General features: G+C 45.7%; 1 protein-coding gene across 1 annotated transcript; it reads right to left on the minus strand.

The window, feature by feature from the left end:
* Positions 1-1,678: 1,678 nt before the first annotated feature.
* On the minus strand, positions 1,679-12,827 carry PHYHIP (phytanoyl-CoA 2-hydroxylase interacting protein). The gene is made up of 5 exons (XM_027853788.1): positions 12,504-12,827; positions 7,782-7,969; positions 6,390-6,564; positions 5,511-5,628; positions 1,679-4,047 (listed from the first exon to the last, which is right to left on the minus strand). Exons 2-5 carry the CDS (start codon positions 7,947-7,949, stop codon positions 3,513-3,515), a joined length of 996 nt encoding a protein of 331 aa, XP_027709589.1. The 5' UTR covers positions 7,950-7,969; positions 12,504-12,827; the 3' UTR covers positions 1,679-3,512.
* Between the last annotated feature and the right edge of the window lie 11,136 nt (positions 12,828-23,963).

A 23,963-nucleotide genomic window follows, 5' to 3' on the forward strand; every position in this document is an offset into this window, starting at 1 on the left:
TCTCACTTCCTGCCCCAGTTGATCATGGTGACTGCCCAAGAAACAGGAAGAAGTCACTAGTTAGAACTGGGAATGGAAAATCATCTCTCAAACTCCTCAGCCCTTCCACATCATCCCTTCCCCACGCCCACCCCCAATAAAGAGAACAAGGGGTAGAATCAAGGGATGATCTTTCTTTCCCAGGGTTACCAGGGGAAGCTGGGAAACTGGCTCCCTTTGGACTCAAAAAAAGGCAAGATTCTCGTTTAGCTGAGATAGTTTCGTGCAGGCCTACTTGGAGGAAGGATGACCTAGGTGACCTTTTGCCATCTCTTCTAATCCATGGCCTTCTAAACTCTCTGCCCCACCCACCCTTCTCATTTAATCTTTTTTTTTTTTAAATGACATGACATAGTTTTATGACTCCACAGCTCCCCCTGGTGCCAAACTAGACTGGAATTCCCATCTTGGAAAGCTGGGGCAGGGAAGGTAGGACAGCACCAGGAAATATCATTCAGTCCCAGAAAAGGGCTGTATGAGGTCCTGTCTTTAATAATCATTACCATGTAGATAGCACTTTAATGTTTGGAAAGCACTTATGGTTAGGATCTCATTAGATTCTCACAACCACCCTTGGAATGCGATCATCATCCCCATTTTACAGATGAAGAAACGGGGCCAGTTGGAAGTTGTGACTTACCCAGAGTCGCTCAGCCAGGAGGTATCTGAGGCCAGATTTGAAGTCATCTTCTTGACTCCAGGTCCAGCATTCTGTCCAATGGGCCACCTAGCTGCCTTTAACCTGTCTATGACCTGCCACCAAGCATATACTTAATCCCAGGCCACTGGGCCGCTTTTGACTTTTTCCTGGGGGAGGCCTTTCACCCAGCCTCCCGGCTATCCTTACTTCTGTTCAGAAAGGGTGATCGTCAGCTCTTACGCGTCAGCACTTCCTGAGGGAGGCACGCTAAGAGCCAATGGGCTGCTCGGCTTTTTCTGGATCTTTTCTGCTCAGGCAAAGGGGCCATTTTCATAAGAGGCAGCTCAGAACAGCAACCTTTCAGAGCCTGGCGAGGGGGAGAGGATATCCAGGTTTGGGACTGAGGCAGCAAAATCTACTAGAAAGAACAGATTAGGAGGCTAGTCACAGCCCTTACTAGTAATTAACTTTGGGATCTTAGGCATGCCACTTACTTGGCTCTATGCCTCAGTTTCCCTGTCTGTAAGGCCCTAGACTAGATTGATGATCTTTAAGATCTGTACCAGTTTTCCGATTCCTGAAGGAGTATTCTATTCAATTTCTTTCTTTCTTTCTTTCTTCCTTCTTTTTCTTTTTCTTTTTTTTGTTGTTGGGCAATGGGGGCTAAGTGACTTGCCCAGGGTCACACAGCTAGTAAGTGTTATGTGTCTGAGGCCAGATTTGAACTCGGGTCCTCCTGAATCCAGGGCCAGTGTTCTATCCACTGTGCCACCTAACTGCCCCTGAAGGAGTATTCTAGCCCTGTTTTCCAAGAAGGGGGATTACAACACAGAGTGTTCCTCAATCCCAATTCCTTTTGGCTTTGGAACAGGATTCCCGAGATCCCTTTCCTGAATAGATCTAGTGACCCCTGAGAGTACTTTCAAGTTTCCCTTTAAGATAGGGAATATATATACACCCCAGCCCACAACCCTGCCCAAGGAAGGAGTAGGTGAGGGCTCCGGCGGTAGTGATTTATTGATGCACATTGTAAGCACAGCACAGGCAGGCCATCAGCAAAGGTCACACACATGGACTGGGGCAGAGGGGAAGGACCTCTTGCTGGCGTTGTAGTAAGCAGAGGGAGCAGGAAGGGCCAGAAGTGTCTATGTCCTCTCCTCTTCCAAGCATCTCAGAGCCCAATCCATTCACATCAGCTACCTTCAGCTCCATCCCAGGGACACAGTCCTTTAGCCACTCAATCCTTCCATCTGGGGATAAAGTTGTCTTGTTCTCAGAAAAGTATCTGCTACTCCTTTGGCCTGGTTATCTCCTTATCTATGAAAGCTGCTGTTACCTCCTTATCTGCCTGACTTAAGCTCTGACCTCCCCTTAACTACCCATCCCAAGAAGGGATTCACTTGTTGTCAGACCCCTTCCTAGGAGTCTACCCCCAACCTGTGATCACGCTTAAATAACAACTATGTGAAATCACTGGGAAGCCCTGGGTGGCTGCCCCAAACTTGGCATGTTTTCCTGGGGAGTCTCAAGTAATCCCAACACAAGAGGGACCCCACATCCAATTGGGACCTGCTCTGGCAAAATGCAATGGGCCCTGGTAGGCTATGCCAGATTCCTCCAGGTGAAAAGAAAAGGCCTGGGCAGGTGGTTGTGGGAGAAGCCACAGTCTGACTTACGCACAGTTACAACACAGGCACAGAATCATGGCAAATAGAGAGAGAAGCAGCCTATCTAGGCATGGTGCCAGAGACCCCTGGAGGAAAGTCTGTGCACTCCAGCTCCATGCTGGCCCTGATTGGGGTAAAGAGTCTGTTCCTGCTGGAGAAAGGGCATTTCTGAGTACCAGTGCCTTCTTTACCCCTTGTTCCCCATCCTCAACCTCAATTAATTATAGTCTGAGTTCTGCTGCTTTGGGACAAAGGGGCAGGTGTCTCAGGGCACATCAACTCCCAGGAAGGAAAAGAAAGGGAAAAAAACAACAGCTAAGTGCCCACAAGGTGTAGAAAAGAAAGAAGGCCCCTATTCTGGGAAGCAGGAGACCCCTGGGGTAGGGTGAGGGTAGCCATTCCTAGGGATATAGCAGGGGCAAGGGACAGCCAAGAAGTCACATTGAAAGAAGACTATTTATAGAGGAAAGAGGTCTGGACCTGGAGGTGGGAGCTGCTTAGGGAATAGGTATTTGAGTGCATGGCTCAAAAAAAGACACGGGGGAGTTTTACGGTTGGCTCTGGATAAGGGGGCTGGGGCTGAGGAGAAGAGCTCCCTAAGCCTCCCTATATGTCTTTCCTGGAGACAAGCTTCAGGAAGATGAAGCCTAAGAGTGGTCATGAGGGCTGGGACTGAGTACCAGAAGCCGTATCCAGGACTAGGGCAGTACTACCTAGGGGCAGGTAAGAGTAAAGCGGGAACAGCAGAACAGGGAGACTAGAAGAGAAAGGAAACCTCCAAAAAAAGCCAGCTCACCCACACCTGGTCAACACCTTTGCCAAATCCATCAGACACAGGGTGGGCCACACCTATGGAAGCAACAGCCAGGCCCTTCTGGACAAGGATGGGTTTTTGTGACTTGCTTCCAATGGGAGTGAAAAGTTGCCAGTGCCAGCTGAAAAGGGGATACATTCACCCACGCTCCCTCTATCCCACTGGTGCTGGGAGAGAAGGGGAAAGAGGGCAGCATGGCATGGGAATGGGGGTCAGGAGGAGACAAGAGAGAAGCCCAGCTCCCTAGCCCAATGCCAACTGACGTTCCCTCCCATGTACCACTTCTCCCTTGTCCTCTCCACATCGGTCCCCTCACCACCCATTCCCTCCTCCCTCCAGCCCCTAGGAGTCCCTAGCGCCCCACACTGATATTGCAGGTCTTGCAGCTGGGGTCTTTCTTGGCATCAGCAGTGGAAAGGCTCATCAGCTGGTGTCCACTGATTTCACCCAGCGTGCCAAGCGACAGGTCGACGGGTTCCGTGTAGATGAGCTCCAGGATGAGATCCTGGGCGTGGCGGAAGATCAGCTCCCCATCCTCCACACTGCAGGTCAGGAATTTGTTACAGGCAATGTCCAGAAGGGGAAGGCGGTCCCGGCAGAAACGGTCACCCTGGGAGCCTTTGGGGGCCAATACCAGAATGGCATAGTGGTAGGCTGTGTACATACAATAGAAGTCTGCAAAGTAGAGGTTGGTGCTGGGGTTGAAGAGGCGCTGGGCTGGGATCTGGAAGCGCCAGCGGCCATATGGGGAGTCCTGAGGGGGCTGGCCCGTGTTGAATTCAGTGTTGCAGCTGAAGAAGACACCGTGGAGCATTCCACTGGTAGGAGAGCCATGGCTACCGCTGTTGTCCTTCAGGTAAGGCTGAAGCATGTTCCCACAGTGAGTCCTGCCGGGCCAGGAGGGAGGTTGGGGAGAGAATGGCATCTGTTAGCAGCCTGTTGCTGCTTTGCGGTTAAAAGAGGAGGAGCCTATTTGCCCCACCTCTCAGGTTCTGACATCCTGATCACTAGTTCCTTCGAGTCAGATGGAGAAGCCTAGCACGTTAGAGCTGGAAGTTCTTAGAACTCAGAGGCAATCTAAACCAAACCCCTCATTTTATAAACTGGGGAAGCAAAAGCTCAGGGAGGAAACAAGAGGCTGGCTCAGAGTCAGGCTGAAAGTTAGTTAATTGCATGGCACTTTGAAGTTTGCAAAGCACTTTACAAATATCACATTCGGTTCCCAAAACAACCCTGAGGTATGGGTGCCATTGTTATCCCCATTTTACAATGAAAGAAACTGAGTCACAGGAAAGTTAAATGATTTGTGGCTACCATTATTATCCCCATTTTACAGTCGAAGAAACAGTCATAAGAAGGTGAAGTGACTTGCCCTGGGTCACACAGCTGCTAAGTGTCTGAGCTCATATCTGAATGCAGGTCTTACTGACTCCAAGCCTGGGCTCAATACACTGTGTCATACACAGAGCTGCTACAGAGTCTAAGCTAAACTCAGCTCTTCTCTCTCCCAGTTCAGTGTCTTTTCCATTGTACCTGTCTTGCTTTACCAGAACCATCTTATCTTGAAGAAAATGCCAGTATCGATTCCCCTCAGAAGTGGAACTGTGCTTAGCACATCATAGGCACTTAATAATGCTTATTGACTGACTGATTGGAACAGAATTAAAATTGTGGGAAGCAATGTGGCATACAGCAGATAGAGCTCAGGCTCTGTGTTCAAATTCCACCTCTGATGACTACTCCTGTGACCTTGCACACATCACTTAATCTCTCTGGGCCTCAGTTTCCCCACTTGTAAAATAAAGGGGTTGGATTAGATGGCCTCTGGATCCCTTCCAGTTTTAGATCTGTGATCCTGTATCATTCTCTCAGCCCTCTGTCCCTATCTGAAGCCAAGAATAATGATTTCTTAACATTTAACATATGAGAGTGATATAGTCTACTAACCCACCATCCAAAAGCATACACTTTTTAATAGCTGTTCTAGTAGTGGGGATGGTCAATTTGGGAGACAATAGATCTGTTCAGTATTGAAGGTCAAGTTGGGGAACAGAGTGAAGCAAACTGACCCTCATGGGGATCCAGTCCATAAATTCAGTGGCAGCATGTTCTACCGGTTGAGATAAATGGGGTGGACACCCACATATGCTGGGTGAGGACCCCCCATGTCTCAGATTTCCCACGCAGCTGAGGATGCTGAGACAATTCCAACCAGGGTGACTGGGAGGAAGGGATGACCCTATGTACAGAGAGGTGAAAGGGATAGTAGGACGAAACGGCTGACTCAAACTGGGGGCAAGAAATACACGATCCCCTGTGCAAACCTCTGGGGAACCCAAACATACTGTACCTGGCATGCTGAAAGTACTCCTTGTGCTGGTTCCGATAGAAGACAGAGAATCGGAGCATACGTCCAGCGATCTGTTCAGCCTTCTCTTGCAGCTGGGCCAAGTGCTCTTTGGCATAATCTACAAGGAGCCCAAGTGATCATGGGTCTTATGCCAGCTGGGGGCAATGCCACCTTTTGCTACCCAGACTATTCTGCAAATCCTGCCTCCCCTAATTATGACCAACCAAATCCCAGGACAACTGTCTGGACCCTGGATTTGTGGCAGGTTCATTAACGGATGTGATAGGCAGACCCCAGCCATCAGCAAAACACTGAGGCCGATGCTTTGGATATTGCTTGCCACCCCCACCTCTGGCGATGCTCTTTTCTTTTTCTCTTTTCAATGTCTTTCCCTTCATCTCCCCTTCTCTTCTGTCCCTGAGGAGAGGAGCAGATCAAATAATCTGTGTTAAGTTCCTGAGCTGTGAGGGAGCTTCCCTTCCTGGGAGTAACTGAGCTAGAAGAGGCCCCCAGAGAACAGGACAGCATTAAACTTCTCAACAGGGAAACATTAGGGGGTGTGAACCCTCCTGACACCCTTCAAGTCACACTCATAAGTTAACCCTAGCAACGGAAAAGGGGAATTTGGTTGGAGAAGGCTAGCAGGGTGCCAGGTGTGTACACCATCCTCTACTCGCCCCCTTGCCAAGTTTGGGTAGAACAGGGGCTGAATCCACTATCCTTCATGTGGCAAGGCTGGGAGGAGGGGACAGCTGGGAATCTGACCCCTTGGCCAAAGGCCAGAGTCTGAGGAGGCTCTTGGGGAGCCTTGCCTGTGGACCTACAGGTAAACGGGTCCTGGAGGCGGAGTTGTTTGGGTCACAGAGATCCTTTCCCTACCTCCTGTGCAGAACTCGACTGTCTCACTCCACCCAGACACCAGGTACTCCCCATCGCTCTGCTTCACCGCTGTCTGCACAGCCACGCTGTACTCTGTGCGAGGGCTCAGGAACCAGTGACCCCTCACTGTCATGGGCAGAGGAACTGCTTTTGCCACCAGTTTTGTGGGCACATCCTATAGGACAGGATGGGAAGAAGAGGAGAAACCAGGAGTCAGGCTAGGTGGCCGTCCTGCCCCATTGCCTCCAACATACCTGAAACCTCCCTTCTACTCACCAGGACACCACCGTCCCCTGGCGAGGGGGCGGGGGTGGGTCTCACAAAACGAGGGCCCAAGGCTTGGAAGATTCACACCACCACCCATGAACTAACCAGCCCCACTGATGCCAAGCATGATCATTAATGCAGCTCAGATTGTCCCCAGCATTCCCCAGCCCCCAAATTCCCCTGACATCCAGTTTTCTTGGGAGCTAGATAAGAAAGACTGGCGGAGGAAGGGCCCTAAGGTTGGGGGCGGTGAGGCCTTCTTTTTTTGAGGAAGACTTCTCCAAGAGCACTCCGCACTGCAGGGCTGTCTCCATGGCAACAGCAAATGCTAAGAAGCCGGGGAGGAAAGAAAAAATGACTTATGTTGGAGGGGGGAGTAGAGGGATGGCGGTGGCGGTGGTGGTGGTGATGGTGGTGATGCTAAGCATTCAGTTGCTGTGGCAACTGGCCTGCCAAAAGACACCTAGATCAAAGGAAACAGTTTCAGGGTGGGGGGGATGGTGAGTAACCTGTTTTGATGTTCTATGATCATGTGGACCAGTTCCTTCCCACCTCCCTCTTCTCCCTTCCTTTTCCCCCAGTTTGGGAAAGTGGAAACCTTCCTTCTGTGCTCTCCACACTCCCCAGAGTGGAGATCTCCTCCTGTAGAAGAGAGATGCCTCACAGATGAAGGAAACCGTGGGTAACACTGACATCTTCCTCGACAAACCGGGGTGGAGGATGCAGGGATAGACACAGTCTAGGGGTGAGACTGCCTGCCATTGGGCATTGAAAGCTGGGGTAGAAGACAGGATCATATCCCCTGTCCACAGGGACCTCCCAACCAACACTCACAGGGGGTTCCAGAATCTAAGGCTGGAGCTGGATTTGAACTTAAGACTTGGACCTAGTGAGCAGGATATCAATCCCTCACCTCACTCCCAGTCCCTGCTGGCTGCCTTGAAGCCTCAACAACTGCCCAAGGGGTATTGCTGTGAGATGCTTGGGTTGCAGGTGCAATGTGTGTGTATGTGAAGGGGTGAGTGTCAGACAGCGGTGGTATTATTTCTAAATTTCATCTTGGCTTTTCAGCCTCAAAATACTCCCGGGGGAAGAAGACAGTTACCCAATATGCCACCTACTCACCCTATGTTTGAATTTGTTGGAGTTCTTATTCTCCTTCTTGTTGAGGTCAATGAAGTAATGAGTGACCCTCTCTAGGTCACTGCCCTCCATGGCCCAGGAGATGCGAAAGGAGTCACAGGTGATGTTATTGATCTCAATGCTGTGTGGAGTGGACAGCAGCATTTCCATGCTCTCCTCTGGCTCAGCTCCTAAGGAATGGTGGGGGGCAGTCAATGGTACTTCCCTATGGTTTCCCCAGGACCATTTCTTCCTGCCATCTTCCCCGCCACCCTCCCTGCCCTCCACCTCCAAACGTATGCAAACCTAGGTTCAGAGAGGGTGTTCACTGCAGCCATGCCAATGTCCCCATATCCCCAGATCTGATCTGAGAGAAATATTTAGGGAGAATCAGGGTTCTGTCGAGTGGGAGGACTCTCCTCCCCCAGCTTGGTGAGAAGGGTGCTTTCTCCCATTCTGCAGCCCCCCTGCAGTTCTCAGCTCTCTGTAGAGGGGAAGGCGTAGCAGACGGCACCTGGCAGGTGGCAGAGGCAATGAGAATGTTGCAAGCACAGGGCAGGACAGATTCTGAGCAGATGGAGCTGGGGAGGAAGGGGGGGTGCCTCTGGGCTAGCAGGCATCAAAAAAAGAAAGGGACAGTGATGGAGGAGGGGAGGAGATAATGGAGAAAAGAAAATGAAGGGGAATAGCAAGAGGTAACTTTTAGGGAATTCAATAAAGAGAAAGGAGGTAAATTCAGAGATCCAACGGTCACAGGGGATATTGGAGAGAAGTGTGCATTCTCTCCTTTATCTCTTTTAAAAACTCTTTTAAAAAACAGACTTTCATAACTCAATCAGGTCAATAGCCCACCCTGTACAGGTGGCACAGATGTGTACAGGCACAAAGCAGGTGTGCCTGGAAGGAGTTGACGGATAGGATGTGGGTATCATATCCTAACGTCACAGGGGGCGCCTTTCCTCCTGTGCTGTTAATAGTCAGCCTTTAATCTCTCGGTTTTCTCCTCTCCCCTCTGTCTCTCAGGATCTCTGTGTATCTCATGCTATCACAATATCTTTCTCTTTCCCTCTTACCTGTCCCATCAGTGCCTGGTACATGGTAAGTGCTTAATAAATGCCTGCTTCGTTGTAGTACCATCTGTTTCACTCCTCTTTCTCCCAACATCTCCCCTACCCTTCTCTCTGATGCTTCATGGGAGTAATGCCAAAGGATAATCATGATAATTTACGTCTAAATCAGGCTTGCAAATCAATCTCCTGAAGACAATTGTGTGACCTAGGTGGCATAAGTATTGTTATCTCCATATAGCTGAGGACGAAACTGAAAGGAGAGAAATGATCACCTGGGGAGAGAGCATCTGAGGCACATCTTTTGACCTTAGGTCGAAACTCAGGTCTTTTGACTTTCGGGCTAATCGGCTATTCATTATGCTATAATTTTCCTTGCCTCTACAGCAGGACAGTTATGTTTTTGATTCCTAGCCCGTTTCACCCCACACCATCATGGGTGCTTTTAACTAGAAGGTGCCACAGCAGAAAGAAGATGACTCTTTTAGCCAGGCTTCAAGGGCATCATCCATTGGTGTGACTTCCTCAGGCATGATGATGCCAACTTAGAGACTCCCCTCAAAGAGAAGTGGATTCTACGTGTGAGGTCTTTCCTTATTCTGTAATGGAGGGAGAGAGGAGGAAGCCTGGAGACGAGTGATTGGAAGAGCCCTGGTCTCTGTGATCTCTCTCCCCTTTCTTTCTATTCCATTTACAACCCCATGCTTTCTTTCTCACTCCATCTCTTCTCCTCTCTTTCTTTTCCTCCCACATGCCTACCCATGCTGTAGTGGAAAGAATTCTGAACCTGAGAGGCTTAGGTTGAAATCCTACCCTTGAAGTCACTTAACCTTTGAGCCTCAGTTTCCTCATCTGAAAAATTGGGCAATAATGCTTACTGGGCAGAGTTGTTGTGAGGATCAAATGAACTAAAAGTATACTGTAAAGTAGGGTGAATTTTAAAGTGCTATATAATTTTTGGTTATTATTCTTCCCTGGTTCACTTCCATTCTTTCTCTTCTCTTTAACCTTCATTTGTCTTTTCATCTTTATACAATGTAGGTCCCTGAAGAAGACTACCTGGTTTTCCTCTGAATGCAATGTCCTTGTCTATTCTGTCCATTTTCCAAGAGTTAGGGGGAGCTGTGGTGGGTTTACTTCGTACCTGTCTGAGAAATAGATGCTTTTATTTTTAGCTAACTGTTCAGTTTATACTTTCCCCTTCAGTTAAGACTGCTCAGAGCCTCCACATTTAACTGTGAGATGTTTAGGCGGCAGGTACAATGTGTGTGTATGGGTGGGGAGAGGATCGGGCTTTTAATGGTGTCATTTCTATATTGTGCCTTGGTGTTTCAACTCCAAAATACTTCCTTGCCACTTATGAAGCTCAATCAGCTATCCCTGTGCCTTGTCAGCACTCAACACATTGCCTGGCACATAGTAGGTGCTTAATAGATGCTTATTAGGGGGCACCTAGGTGGCACAGTGGATAGAGCACTGGCCCTGGATTCAGAAGGACCTGAGTTCAAATCCAGCCTCAAACACATAACACTTATTAGCTGTGTGATCCTGGGCAAGTCACTTAACCCCATTGCCTAGTCAAAAAAAAAAAAGAAATTTAAAAAATGCTCATTAATTGATTGACAGCACCATTTGGATGTCTCTCTAGAGTGTATGGCACATGGGTTGTTCATGGGCATGGGTGGGGATATGTAGATGTTAGAATCCTTTGGAAAATAAGCAGTTGAATGCCACCCAGGAGAAAGCACAGGATTACAGAACAGAATCTGCTGCCCTGGGAGCAGCCCTAGGAGAACAAGCCAGCTAACAAATCAGTGGGATATGACTGACAATGCCGAGCAAACCTCTGTACCTTTTCCATGTACACAGAGACGACGGTAGAGCTACAGCTCAGCCTTGGTATACAACCAAGAGGCCCCCTCACCAATTTGTGTGGAGAAGGTATGAACTTCTAGACTGATGCCCACATCCCTTCAGGTTCTACTAAAGGGAACAGCTGCTGTCTGAGGAGGGGTTTAGAAAATGCGACCTTTGGTGCCTGGGCCACTGCCCCTCTCCTGGTTATTTTCCCCATTCCCCCTGCTCTCCCTAGGATCTGGGAAGGCTAAAAAGCCTCCACCATCTTTGCTCTGGGCGCGTAAAGATGGCTGATACTGGGAGAGCCATAAAGCCAGAGCTCCTGTGGATGGAGGGTGGGGGTAAGCCACTCAGTCTCCTACGCCCAGATAAGTTGGGGAAGGGCAGGGTGTGAGGGACAGGCCAAGACAACACCCTAGAGAAACACCTACACTCTCATGTACACACACACACACATATAGACATACATTCTCACACCCACGTGTCGGCATATTCGTAGATAAACACTGCCTTCCAAATCTACATGAATATATCCACCCATATGTACATCCCCCTCTCCCCAGCCTGTCCATACCAACTCACATACCTCTACATGACTACTCCAACTCCATAGAAACACATTCTTCTATGTCTCCCTATACCTTTTGCCTATGATGACCTTCCATGTTTTAACAGTCCCCCGTGCTTATCCCACCCACGTAGGTGTCCTATCCATAGACATCCTCATGTATGTGCGTGTTAGCTCATATGCATTCCGACTCACAAGTCATATTCTGGGATGAGTGCATACAGCAGGTATAGACATATGCCTCTACCTCCACAAGAAAGCTACATGCATATTGATCCACGGGTGCATATATACACACAGGTCATTGGTGCCCTCCACAGGCACACAAGCACAGAAATGCATGTATGACTAGCTTGCCTCAAGATATGCTTTAACAGTACACCTTATGTTAGGGCTAAAGCAAACCTATGCAGATCATACACCCACAGAGACCTGCATCTAAAGACACCCTCACACATGAACATTTATTCTCTCTCCCACCTACCAATCACTTTCCGGCTCTACAGTTATGCTTCCCCACATGGAGAGATGACGGGAGCACATTCCTCCCCCAAGGTGGAGGAACACCCCCACATACTTGTATGTGCACACATGATACACACAACATACCCATGCCGTGCCCATTTTACTGCACGTGTGCACATGCCAACACATGCCAAAGTAGCCTTCCACCAATAAACTGCTCCCGTGCTCTTCACATGGACACTCACATGGACACAGGAACTCAGAGACTGGTACACATGGTCACGCAGATTAAAACACATATATTGGCATAAACCCATACGCAGACACTGACATCCCCCTCCTGCTCTGCCCTCATATGTCTCTGTGCATCTAAGGAGCTGTACCCCCCCAACATGCACACATGCTGCGCACACAGGCACCCATATTTCTGCCACGCACATACCCACAAGCAGCCCATATGCCAGCAGAAGCCTTTCCTCCCAACCTGCTGTGTCCCCATTGGCACCGTTCACTGCAGCAGCACTGGTCACGAGGTGACAGAGCAGTCTTGTGCCCTGGAGCCCGAGACTAGTCCTCACTTTTACCATAAGCCCCCTGAAGGGGTGGGGAGAATGCCATTTGTCCTACACACATACCAGGGTGAGCATCCACAGCAATGCAAAGAGGACCACAGTCTGTAGCTCCTAGCCACCCCCCTCTCCTAATTATCCCAAGGGTTGCAATGCCCCCGGGGGCATCAGGTTGCTTCTGGGAGGGAGAGCACCTTACCTGTCTCTACCAGGTACTGCAAAAGAAGACCTGGCAAGGACGGGGACCACTGTCCAGACCTGCTCCCCTGCGGTGCTAGGGCCACCAGAAGGCACTGCACTCCCGGTTTTACAAGCAGCAGCACTGTCTTGCTGGGCTCCTGGCAGCTGAGGACCTTTCTTCCATGCGGCTTCTTCCCCTGGCAGCGCCTGTCTCTCTCTCTCTGGGGCACACACTGCCTGCTGTCTCCAGTGAAACGTCCCCTACCCTCACAGAGAGGAGAGAAAGAAAAATCAAAGCAACGTGGAGAGAAGAGACTGGGGGAAAGAACAAGAGGAGAAGAGGAAAGGGAAGGAGAGGGAAAAGGGGAGCGAGAGAGAGAGAGAGAGAGAGAGAGAGAGAGAGAGAGAGCGCAACTGAATCTGGCTCCACCAATGGGATCGGTGACTGCACAGCGTCAGGTGATAAAGAAGCTCTGTCCCTGCTCTCCCTGGGGCTGGGTGGGAGGAGGAAAGGGCAGGGGAGGGGGGGGTCTCCCAGGGAACAGAGTTGCTTTTGATGATGACTGACACCCTTCCCCCCCCCCACCCCATTCCTCCATGAGAAAAGTTGCCCCTTCTTGGAAATGTCTGACTTGACTTGCAGCCCCCAAACTTCAGAATAATGGTCTATAGGCAGAGAGGGTGCTGAGTAGTCAGTCAGTCAAAAAACATTTACTAAGTGCCTACTATGTGCCAGGCACTGTGATAAGTGCTGAGGATACAGAAAGAGGCAAAAGATAGCCCCTGCTCTCAAAGAGCTTGCAATCTAATGGAGAAGATAACAAGCAAACAAGTATGTACAAACAAGCTCATACAGAATAAATAGGAAATAATTAAAAGAGAGAAGGCGCGGAATTAAGAAGTGTTGGGCCAGGAAGCCCCAGTTCAGGGTTTCTGATTGGAGAAAGGGAAAAAGAGAGGAAAGAGTAGGTTGGGGGTGGGTCCTATTGCTTGGGGCAGCTACCAATAGATACCTGCATATAGCCTGCAGATAGCCTGATTCTTGCCTGGTTCTTAGAACTTTTCATCAAAGGGTGGCTCAGTTTCCCTTCCAGTAACATAAAAGGCAATAAGGCCTTCTGCAGGAAGGGGGTGGGGTGGTGAACTATGCTTGGTTGATGAGTGTCAGCTAGAAGTTGAGATCTATTAGGGAAAGGAGTGGGAGAAGCAGTAGAGCCAGAAGGGTGTGGAAAATATACATGAAGGGTTGTGGGAGAACAAGCAATCAGTTAACTGTGCCCATCCCTGTTAAAACTTTATTGTCAGGAGGAGCAAGTACAGGTCAATCTCAGGGTCCATGCTAAGCATACTCTCCTGTGCCTTGGACATCAAGGCACACACACACTTCTGCAAGAAACTATTCTACTTACCAAGAAATAAGGACTCTGAGGTCATACTTTGAAGAAAAAATGACTTAGGGGATTGTAATCAAGCAACAAGCATTGATGGAGAAACCACTGTGTTGCCTAATACTATGGGGGATACCAAATGGATATAACATGGTCCCTGCCCTCAAGGAGCTTATAGCCTTGCTCCTAGGACTATACATATGAAATAGCAAATGAGAGACTGTATAATGATGCACAAAATCTGCCACATAGAGAATTAGTACACCAAGAATCCAGAGACTCCAGAGATAGGTTCCATTTAATTAAATAAGCATTTACTTACTGTATGCTAAATATTGAGTTGGGGGGAGGGGATATTGTGTGCTAAGTGTTGAGTGGGGGGGATACTGTGTGCTAAGTATTGAGTGTGGGGGGGTATACTATGTGCTAAGTATTTCGAGTGGAAGGTGAAGACAAAAATGAAAGTTTCTTCCCTCAAGGAGTCTGCATTCTTTTGAGGTGGAGGGGCAGAGAACAACATGGACACAAACAGAAATGATTTTTTCTTGGAATAAACCTGTGATTTTAGTGGTTTGGGGAACTACTGAAGATGAAGCTACCTCTACCAATGCAAGGTGACACATGCTCCACAGAGGGAAAAGCTTGAGTCAGCACGCTTCACAGCTGGAACTTGAACCCCCACCTCCCTGACTTCAAATCTGGTATTCCTGGTGTCCCTGAGTAAGCACAAAGAAATTTAGAGGGGTAGGAGAAGAGATAAGAAAAGTCCTCCTGGAGGAGTGGCACTTGACTTGTGCTTGGGATTATGAAGGTGAGGAAGGAAAACTTTTCAGCTTGTGCAGAGGCATGAGGGTAGGAGATGGTATCTTGGGCACAGGGAACACTAAATCGGCCGATTTGGTTGAAACAAAGAGTGTGTGAAGGGCCAGGAAAGACAGATTGGAGCCAAACTGTGAAGAGCTTTAAATGCCAAACCGAATTTATATTTTTATCCTAGAAGCAATACAGAGCCCCCAAAGATTCTTAAGCAGAAGAGGGCCAAGACCTGACCAGTGCTTTAGGAATATCAATTGGGCAGCTGTGTCAAGGATGGATTGGAGAGGGGAGAAGCCAGACACAAGGGAGACAGATTTAGGCTAGACTAATCAGGGAAGGCCTGGGTGAGGACATGGGATACATCAAGGAAGAAGCATCAGGTTCATGGAGTAGGAATATAAGGAGTGGGAAAGAGGGGATATCAGAAAGAGGGGACTCAGTGGTAGGAAGCAAGGTTGTGAACAGCAGACAGAGCTATGAAGGGGTAACAAGGAAAGCTTTTGGTAAAATACTTCAGGGTATTGGTGATGGTGGTTGGCTTTGGGATAAAGGGAATCATCTGAGTCAGGGTGAGCACTCACAGAGAAGAAATGAAGGGTACTTTCAAGACTCAGTAGAGAAGGCACTGTGAGAGGACCAGGGAGGAGATGTGGGTAGAAAGGGAAGAAGAGTTCACATATCCAAGACAAACAAGAATCAGTCTTGCCTTAAATGGGTGGGGAGCCTGAGCAAGTTTTGTCAGATTCTGAACCTCAGAATGCAGCGTGGTGGAGCAAAGCAGGATAAATGACTCCCTCTGCCAAGAACTAGGCCCCTCCTCTCACACACCTACACCAAGATGTCAAAACACAGTAGATAAGGAGCAACCTGATCTCGTGGATAGAGCCCAGGATTAGACATTAAGGACGCCCAGCTTTTGGTCCCGTTTCTACTACCATTTGGGGTGGGCGATATTAAAAAAGGGATATTTGGTACAGTTTCTTCCTCTGTAAAAGGGGAGGTCAGGCCCTGACGCAACCCTCCATTCGACCTTCCACGGATGTTTGGTGGATGATGCATGGGAATGTTTCTGGTTTGGAATGGTATTGAGCTTCAGGGAATGAATAATAAATAAATGTGAATAAGAATTAATTGACTAAATGCATATCTGTGCTAGTAGCTGGAGTGAATACTAGATGAAAACAGAAGTGGTACATCGTCTAGAAGCTTATACTCTTGCTTATATAAATCTTCACATTCCGAACTTTCTTTTCTCTGTTCAAGGCCCCAACACTACCGCTACATACCATCTCTCAGAAGATAAGCTTGCCTCCTACTTTACTGAGTAAGCGCTATCATCTTCCATCCTTAAAACTTCTTTATTTCTTCACCCACCTTCCCTCCTGCCTCAGAGAATGAGGAAATGCTTTTATATACCAAGGTTAACCCCTCCACTTATGTCCATAATTCCAATTGCCTTCACACCCCCACTGTATTCACTCTCAATCTTTCTCCCTCCTTCCCCATTGCCTACAGACTAACTCAGATCTTTCTTTTGCTAAAACAACGACCACCACAAAAATTCTTCCAGGGACCCTGCTCCTGACTCATCTTATCATCTTAACATCTCCTTCTTCTTTACTGCCAAAGTGATAGACGGAATAATCTACACTTACCACACACTCAATCCCCTACAATCTGACTTCCGTGCTCACCATTCTAATGGCCCCTGAATTGCAAAAATCTCATTTTTTTCTCAGTTCTCTTCTTCTTTGCCTATTCTGCAGCATTGGATATACTGTCGCTTGCTTATTCCCTCTTATTGCTTCCTTCTCCCTCGCCTACTGACACTGTTCTCTACTGGTTCTCCTCCTACCTGCTCAATCATTCTTTCTTCATCACCTTGGTTGGTTCCTTTCCTCCCACCCTCTAAGAGTGGGTATTCAATTCACAGAATCACAGAGTCACTGAGTCAAATTATTTCAGAATTGTAAGGGGCCTCAGTGGACATCCAGTCCAGCCCATTCCTAAACAAGAATTATCATTACAAGGCGCCTGACAAGTCAAGGAAAGTCAACCAGGGTCTACCGATTTATTTTTAAGACTATGTCTCCCTGTCTCACCCAGGCTGCAAGTGCAGGAAAGACTCCGAGGCCTGGTCCTACTACTGATCTGCACAGTATCTCTGACTTACTCTGTTTCTAACCTGGATCAATTCACCTCTCCTTAGGTAGCCTGATGGCCTCCCAGTTCCTGAGTGCTCACTATATTGATGCTAAACAGTGTAGACACCTGCCATTGAAGTCTTGGGCTACTGAAGCTCAGAATTCCCAAGCACAAGAGATCTGTCAATTTTAGCCTATCTGACACCAGGGATTACAGGCATGTAACACCATACTCAGTGCCCAGGAATCCTTAGAATGCAATAGCAAGTAGATGGTATGGGCCAGGTGTCTCTCTACAAGAGAAATCATCAACAGGGCAGATGATAAGTTCTGCTGGACTTCTATCTTACTGGAAAGATTATAATTGGTGAATCTCTGTTCATTGAAGTGGTGTGATCAGCCATGATCACCCTGTAGCTAGGGCCCTGGAGGGACCCAGACCCACAACATTTGGGAAGCGGAGATCCAGGCAGGATCTGCACTGAAGAAAGTTTCCTGGGAGACCTAGCTGGCGCCACCCTCCAGAACCTGGTAGTATCCAGCCTTTTCTTGAAGAGCTCCAATGAGGGGGAAACCACTACCTTCCCAGGCAGCCCTTTCTACCTTTGGATAGTACTAAGTCTAAGGAATTTTTTTCTTATACCAAGACTAAATATTCCTCTTTATCATTTCCACTCATTGCTCCTGGTTCTACCTTCTGGGGGCCAAACAGGCCAAGTCCAACTGGTTAGCCCTAAAAGATAGAGATCTCCCCCCAACCCCTTTCAGTCTTCTTGTCTTCAGCCTAAACATCCCCAGATCCTTTAGTCAATACTCATATGTCACCAGCTTGAGTCCTTCAACATTCTGGTAGCCCTTCTCTGGAAAGTCACCACTTTATTACCATTGTTCTTAAACTGTGGTTCCTGGAACTGAACTGGTATAATAGATGTGGCCTGACCAGGGCAGAGTGCAGCGTGAATATGACCTTTGTTTTCCTGGAAGCTCTGCCTCTCTTAATGTGGCCTAAGATCACCTTAGTTTTCTTGATTCCTATAATCATACTGTCAACTTCATTCCACTAAAATCCCAAGGTCTTTTTTCAGCCAAATTGCTATGATGTACCTCTCAATTTGAACTTGTAAAGACAATTTCTTGAAGCTAAGTATAAGGCTTTACACTAATCCCTGTTAAATTTCATCTTATTCTATTCAGCCCAATGTTCCAGCCTATGAAGATCCTTTGAGATCCTGACTCATCCAGTGTGTCAGCTATTCCTGACAGACTGGCATAATCTGCAAAACTATCATATTATATTATATAATACATAAAATATTGTATGTTAAATAATATACAATATAGTAGTATATAATATACAATATTATCATGTACAGCATGCTGTCTGTGCTTGTATTCAAGTCATTGATAAAAGTGTTAAATGGTACAGAGCCAATCACAGATCCCTGGGATACTCCACTGAAGACCTCCTTCCAAGCTGAATATCACATCATCAATAACTACTCTTTGAGACAAACAACTCAATCGGTTCCAAATCCATCTAACTGTACTATCATATAGCCTACATTCCTCCAGGTCCCCCCACCCACCAACACAGCATCAACTACTCAACCAAATATTTTACAAAGCTCTAAATTATACCCACGTCTTTCCCCTCAGCTTCTAGTTTTCATACCTTGACCCAAAAGGAAATAAAGTTAAACATTTAATTTAAAAATATTCATGAATCACCTATTATGTGATTAATGCATTAGGTTCTGGGGATATACAAGATTGAAATAATATCTGACCTCAAGGCATTTATGCTGTCCTAGAAGGACATACTACATACACAGATAAGGCCCCGATTGGTATTTTGTTATTCAGAGAACACTAATAGCTGGGTTCATCAGGAAAGGATTCCTGTAGGAGGAGGCACCTGAGCTAAGCCTTGAAGGAAACCGGGGATTCTTATAAGTGAAACTGAGGGGAGTGGTCCCTTTACTTGTGCAAAGAAATGGACATAAAGGGGGAAAGCTTTATTGCGAGAACTGCTAGTAGACCTGTTTACCTGGAAAGTAGAATAATGAAAAGAGAGTAATATGAAATATGTCTGCAAAGATAGGTAGGATCTAGGTTGAGGGGAGCTTTGAATGTCACGATGAGGATGTTGTATTTTGTCCTAGAACAAAAGTTCTTAACCTTTTTCTGCGTCATAGACCCCTTTGCCAACCTGGTGAACCTTCATGTTTAAAATAAAATGTGCAAGATAATAAAGTAACCCAATTCAACTGAAATAAAGATATCATTTTCCCATCTGAATGGATAGAAATCTATCCATAGGCTCCTTAGAGTCTGTGGACCAGTGAAGATTCCCCATCCCAGAGACTGTATGTAGTAGTAACAAGATTTCTGAGTGAAGTGTCATGTTCAGACATGCATCTTAGTAGCATTAATTTGGCAGCTAGCTTAGACTTAAGAGAGGTGAAGGAATGGAAGCAATGTGACCAATTAGGAGGCTATCCCAACAATCTAGGCAAGAAATAAAAAAGACCTTTGTTAGGGTGGTGCCTGTACAAGTAGAATGAAGGTGACAGAGACAAAATGTCAATGGTAGAATAGCCAAGACTTTGCAACTGATTGGATGTGATAGATGGAGACTGGATAATAATAACAACTAGGATTTATGTAACATTTTCTATATGTTCTCATTTGATTCTCACAACCACGTTGTGAAGCATACTCTTAATTCTAGTGCCTTCTCTTTTAATTATTTCCTATTTACGCTGTATAACTTGTATTTATTTGTTGGTTTGTTTCACACACCCCCACCCCTACCCCCATTAGATTGTGAGCTCCTTGAGGGCAGGGGCTGTCTGTTGCCTCTTTGTATCCCCAGCACTTAGCACAGTACCTGGCACATGGCAGGCACTCAATAAATGTTTATTAACAGACTCACTGCTATTATTTTCTGCTTGTTGCAGATGAGGAAGAAAATGAGACTGGGAGCTCAGGTCTTCTTGTCTCCAAGTTCAGAACTTCATCCACTGTATCACCCAGCTATCTCTCCAAGACAACTGAGGTTGCAAACCTTAGAGCCTAGAGAGAAGGGGTACTCTGCCATGCCTATGCTATAATTGTAAGGCAGAGATCGAGCTGCAGGGCAGCTTGTTAACAATAGAGTTGCAGTTCCGTAGGGTACATTAGGAAAAGAAAGGGCAAAGAAAGCTTTGAAGTGTTGATAGGGCAGGGCTGGGGTAGATGAGAATAAAAGAAAGAAAAATGATTTCACCATAGCAAATAAGCATTCTGACTCACAAGGACAGGGTACACAAAAGCTTGAAGTTTGCCAACGACAGGAAAGAAGAAGAATGACTTGATGTTATCTTGGAGGGATGGGTAGTGGTAGGGGTGTCAGCTTCTTTGACTATACATTCTGAACACAGTAGACCTGGGCAAAGGGATCAAGAAGCTTGTAGCCATCTAATGAGTAACAAATTCCCGTCCATTCCATTTCTACAATATCTCTTGAATCAGTTGTTTCTTTTTCATTCACATTAGCACTACCTCAGTTTATGGCCTCCTCAAGACTGGGAATTAACCAATCAACACACAAAGGACTTATATAAACACAACTAGAAAGTCATTCTCATAGAAATAAAGGAAGACTGAAAGAAATGGAGAAATATTCAATATAAATGGTTGGGTCATAGATGATGTTGTCCAAATTATTTTCTAGAATTAATGCTATATCGTCAAATTACTGAAAGAATACTTTAAAGAATTAGGCAAAATAATACTATAATTCATGAGGAGGAATACAGGTCAAAAATATATAAGAATATATATATATATACATATATATTTATACACACACACATATATATATGAAAAAGGAAATAAAGCAATAATATTGAAAAAGTAGGGATGATGGAAGATTGGTATTACCAGAATTCATGTTATGTTATAAATCAATGATTATTCAAACTATCTATTTTTGACATAGAAATTACTTAATAAATACTTGTTGATTGATTGATACTGGCTATTATATAGAAAGGTTGATGAGTGGATTAGATTAGATAAACCTGTAGAGATTAGATTAGAAAAAACCTATAGAAAAGTCTAATTTTTGATGAACTAGAAAATACTAGAAAAAGTTTCTTGTTTCTATACAACAAGAACTTCTAGAAAAAGATGGTAGCAGCCCAATGTAAAATAGGTTTAGACCAGACCAAATATCATATGCCACAATAAATTCCAAATAGATAAATAAGTTAAACATAAAAGGCAAACTGTTCCCAGGTTAAAGGATAATGGCTCCATCATGACGGCAGTTTGGGAATGAGTAGGTAACCAGCTGTGATAAAGAAAATTTTATAAAAGACAAAATAGACCACTTCAATAATACAAAAATAAATTTCAATGTCTTTTTCACCCAAATAAAGAAATATAGCTAGAATAAGAAGAAAAGATATAGTCTGGAAAAAATATTTGCCCCAAAGTGTGACATATAGGAAACTGATGTGAATCCATACAATTCGAAACCATTCCTCAATAGATATGTAGTCAAAGGGTATGAGCAATTATCAAAAAACAAACAAACCCAGAAACCATTAACAATGTGCTAATAATCAGAGAATTACAAAGAACTGTGAGATATCAAACCAGAGACAAAATTAGGGTATGACAACTGGGGCTTTGCCTTAAGGCAAAAAACTGTATTCATGAAAATTCTATTAATAATCAGATAGTTTGCATAATTACTTATTTATAATATAATTTAAGTTTAGGTCATATCAATCTCCCCTCATTCCTACTTTTTCATCATTATTACTTTATTTCATTTTTCTTACATATGTATTATGTGTATATGTGTGTGTATACACATATTTTTTATCTATATTCCTTGTTGTGAATGGTGATGGAATTTTGCCTCCTTGCAATGACTACTATCCCTATGACTAACCTCAAAGTCTTCCAGCAGTATATAGCATAGCCACTTATGGTCTGTAACCAGTAGGATCCAATCGCCATGGTGCCTCTCTCCCAGGATCTTCCTTTTCATTCAGTTTTCACAAGGTAAAGGTCAGACTTTGTGGGGAATAAGTTGCAACCTAAGATTAGACTGTCCTCTGCTGAACTATCACCACTATGCTCCAATCCTACACACACACACACACACACACACACACACACTGCAAATTTGTCTCCTGTACAACTGCACCTAGTTATGGCTCTGCCTCAATTCCATTAAATTGACAAAGATGGGGGGAAAAAATAGGAATATGGGGGAAAGAGGCACATTAATTTATTACTAGTGGAGCTATGACTTGGGCCAAATATTTTAGAAAATAATTTGGAATTATGAAAAATAATTATTCATATCATTTGTCCCAGAACTCATATGATTGCATTTATATGCGAAGAAGATCACTCGATCATCATTGAATCATAGATTTAAAACTAGATGTAACCTTAGAGTCGTGTAGTACAAATGAGGAAACTGAGGCTTGCCTGGTTATTGACCATGATTTTCAGATTCTTAGATTATGTCTCCTTGATGTCTTTCAGGCCAGTTGTTTTTGATATTATATTCTTTACATTTGGTTTTTTCAATCTTTTGATTTTGTTTTAATGTTTCCTGTTGTCCCATTGAGTTGCTCTTTTTCCTTTGGCCCATTCTAATTTTCAGGACATTCTTGGTTTGTCATCATCTCTTCAAGGTATTAATTCTCCCTGTCATTCTTTCTTTCTTAGCTTTTCCATTTTTTTTATCTCTTGTATAGTTTCTCCCAGGTACTCTTGTAGTCCTTGGAGCCAGGCTATTTTTTTTCCTCTGAGACCCTACTTAGACTTGTGGAGTTATTCTCTTCTTCTGGGTTGAGCCCTGAGCATCTCTCTTCAGTTAGCTTTTGTACCTCCTTTTCCATTTGGCCAATTCTACTTTTTAAGGACTTGTTTTCTACAGTTAATTTTTGTCCTTCCTTTTCCAAGCTATTGACTCTCTCTTGCATACCTCTCATTTATTTTCCCAATTTTTCTTCTACCTCTCTTATTTAACTTTTAAAATCCCTCTTGAGCTCTTCCAAGAAGACTTTTTGGGCTCGAGACCAGTTCATATTCCTCTCTGAGGTTTCAGATGTGGGTGTATTGACAATATTATCCTCCCCTGAATTTGTGTTTTGATCTTCCCTGTCACCAAGATACTTTTCTATGGTCACTGTTTTCCTATGTTGCTTCTTGCTCATGTTGTTGGCCTTTTTTCTGGCTTTTAAAGTTGATCTCTGCTTCTGAGACACAGGGAGCACTGTCCCAGGCTTCTTGTGCTGGGGGCTGGGGGCCTGGTTACTGGTTTGCTGAGGTGCAGCTTGCCACTGGTTTGCTGGGATGCCTCCCTTCCTGTATTGGTCCCCTTCAGCCAAAGCAAGAAAGACCTTTCCATTAATACCCCTAGCCTCAGGAGCTAAGAGACTATGCATCTACTCTTTCTACTGACTCTATTATTTCAGGATTTTTCCTGGGGCAGTATTCTCTGGGTTTTTCAAGGTCAATAAGGGAAGGTAAGAGCTACTTACAGCTTACCCCGCCATCTTGGCTCCCAGAAGTCTAAATAGGTGACTTTCAAACATTCAGTCTGTGGGCTAATAGCTCCAGGAGCAGCGCTGCCACTGCTGCTCCTAATTCAGTCACTCTCAAAGCCTGTTCCTGGTTTGCTGGTGCCAGGGCTGTATTGCACCCCCTGCAACCCTGTACTGGACTGTGCTTCTCTCTCACCTAGTTCCGACAGACCCCTTTCAGTGACCTTCTAAGTTGTCTCTGGAGTCTGTGGGCTGAGAGGACTGAAAACCATCACTGCCTACTGGGGATTCAATGCCCCCAAACCTGCTCTGCCTTTGTAAGGCTGGGTCCACGCAGTGTCCTGTACGCTGGACGGTGCAAGAGACCTTTCCTGTCGACCTTTCAGGTTGTCTTGGGCTGGAAATCTGCCTCACTCTGTCTCTAGAATTTGTTCAGAGTCACTTTTTAGAGGTATTTGAGGAGATTTGGGAGACAGCTCAGCCAAGTCTCTACTTTTTCTCCACCATTTTGGCTCCGCCCTCCCACCCTAAGCATCTGTCAATCCAAGAAATTTCATCACTGTGTTGGGTGTCT

The sequence above is a fragment of the Vombatus ursinus genome, unplaced genomic scaffold (assembly GCF_900497805.2).
Source record: "Vombatus ursinus unplaced genomic scaffold, bare-nosed wombat genome assembly UNPS02010219.1, whole genome shotgun sequence".
Taxonomy (NCBI): Eukaryota; Metazoa; Chordata; class Mammalia; order Diprotodontia; family Vombatidae; genus Vombatus; species Vombatus ursinus.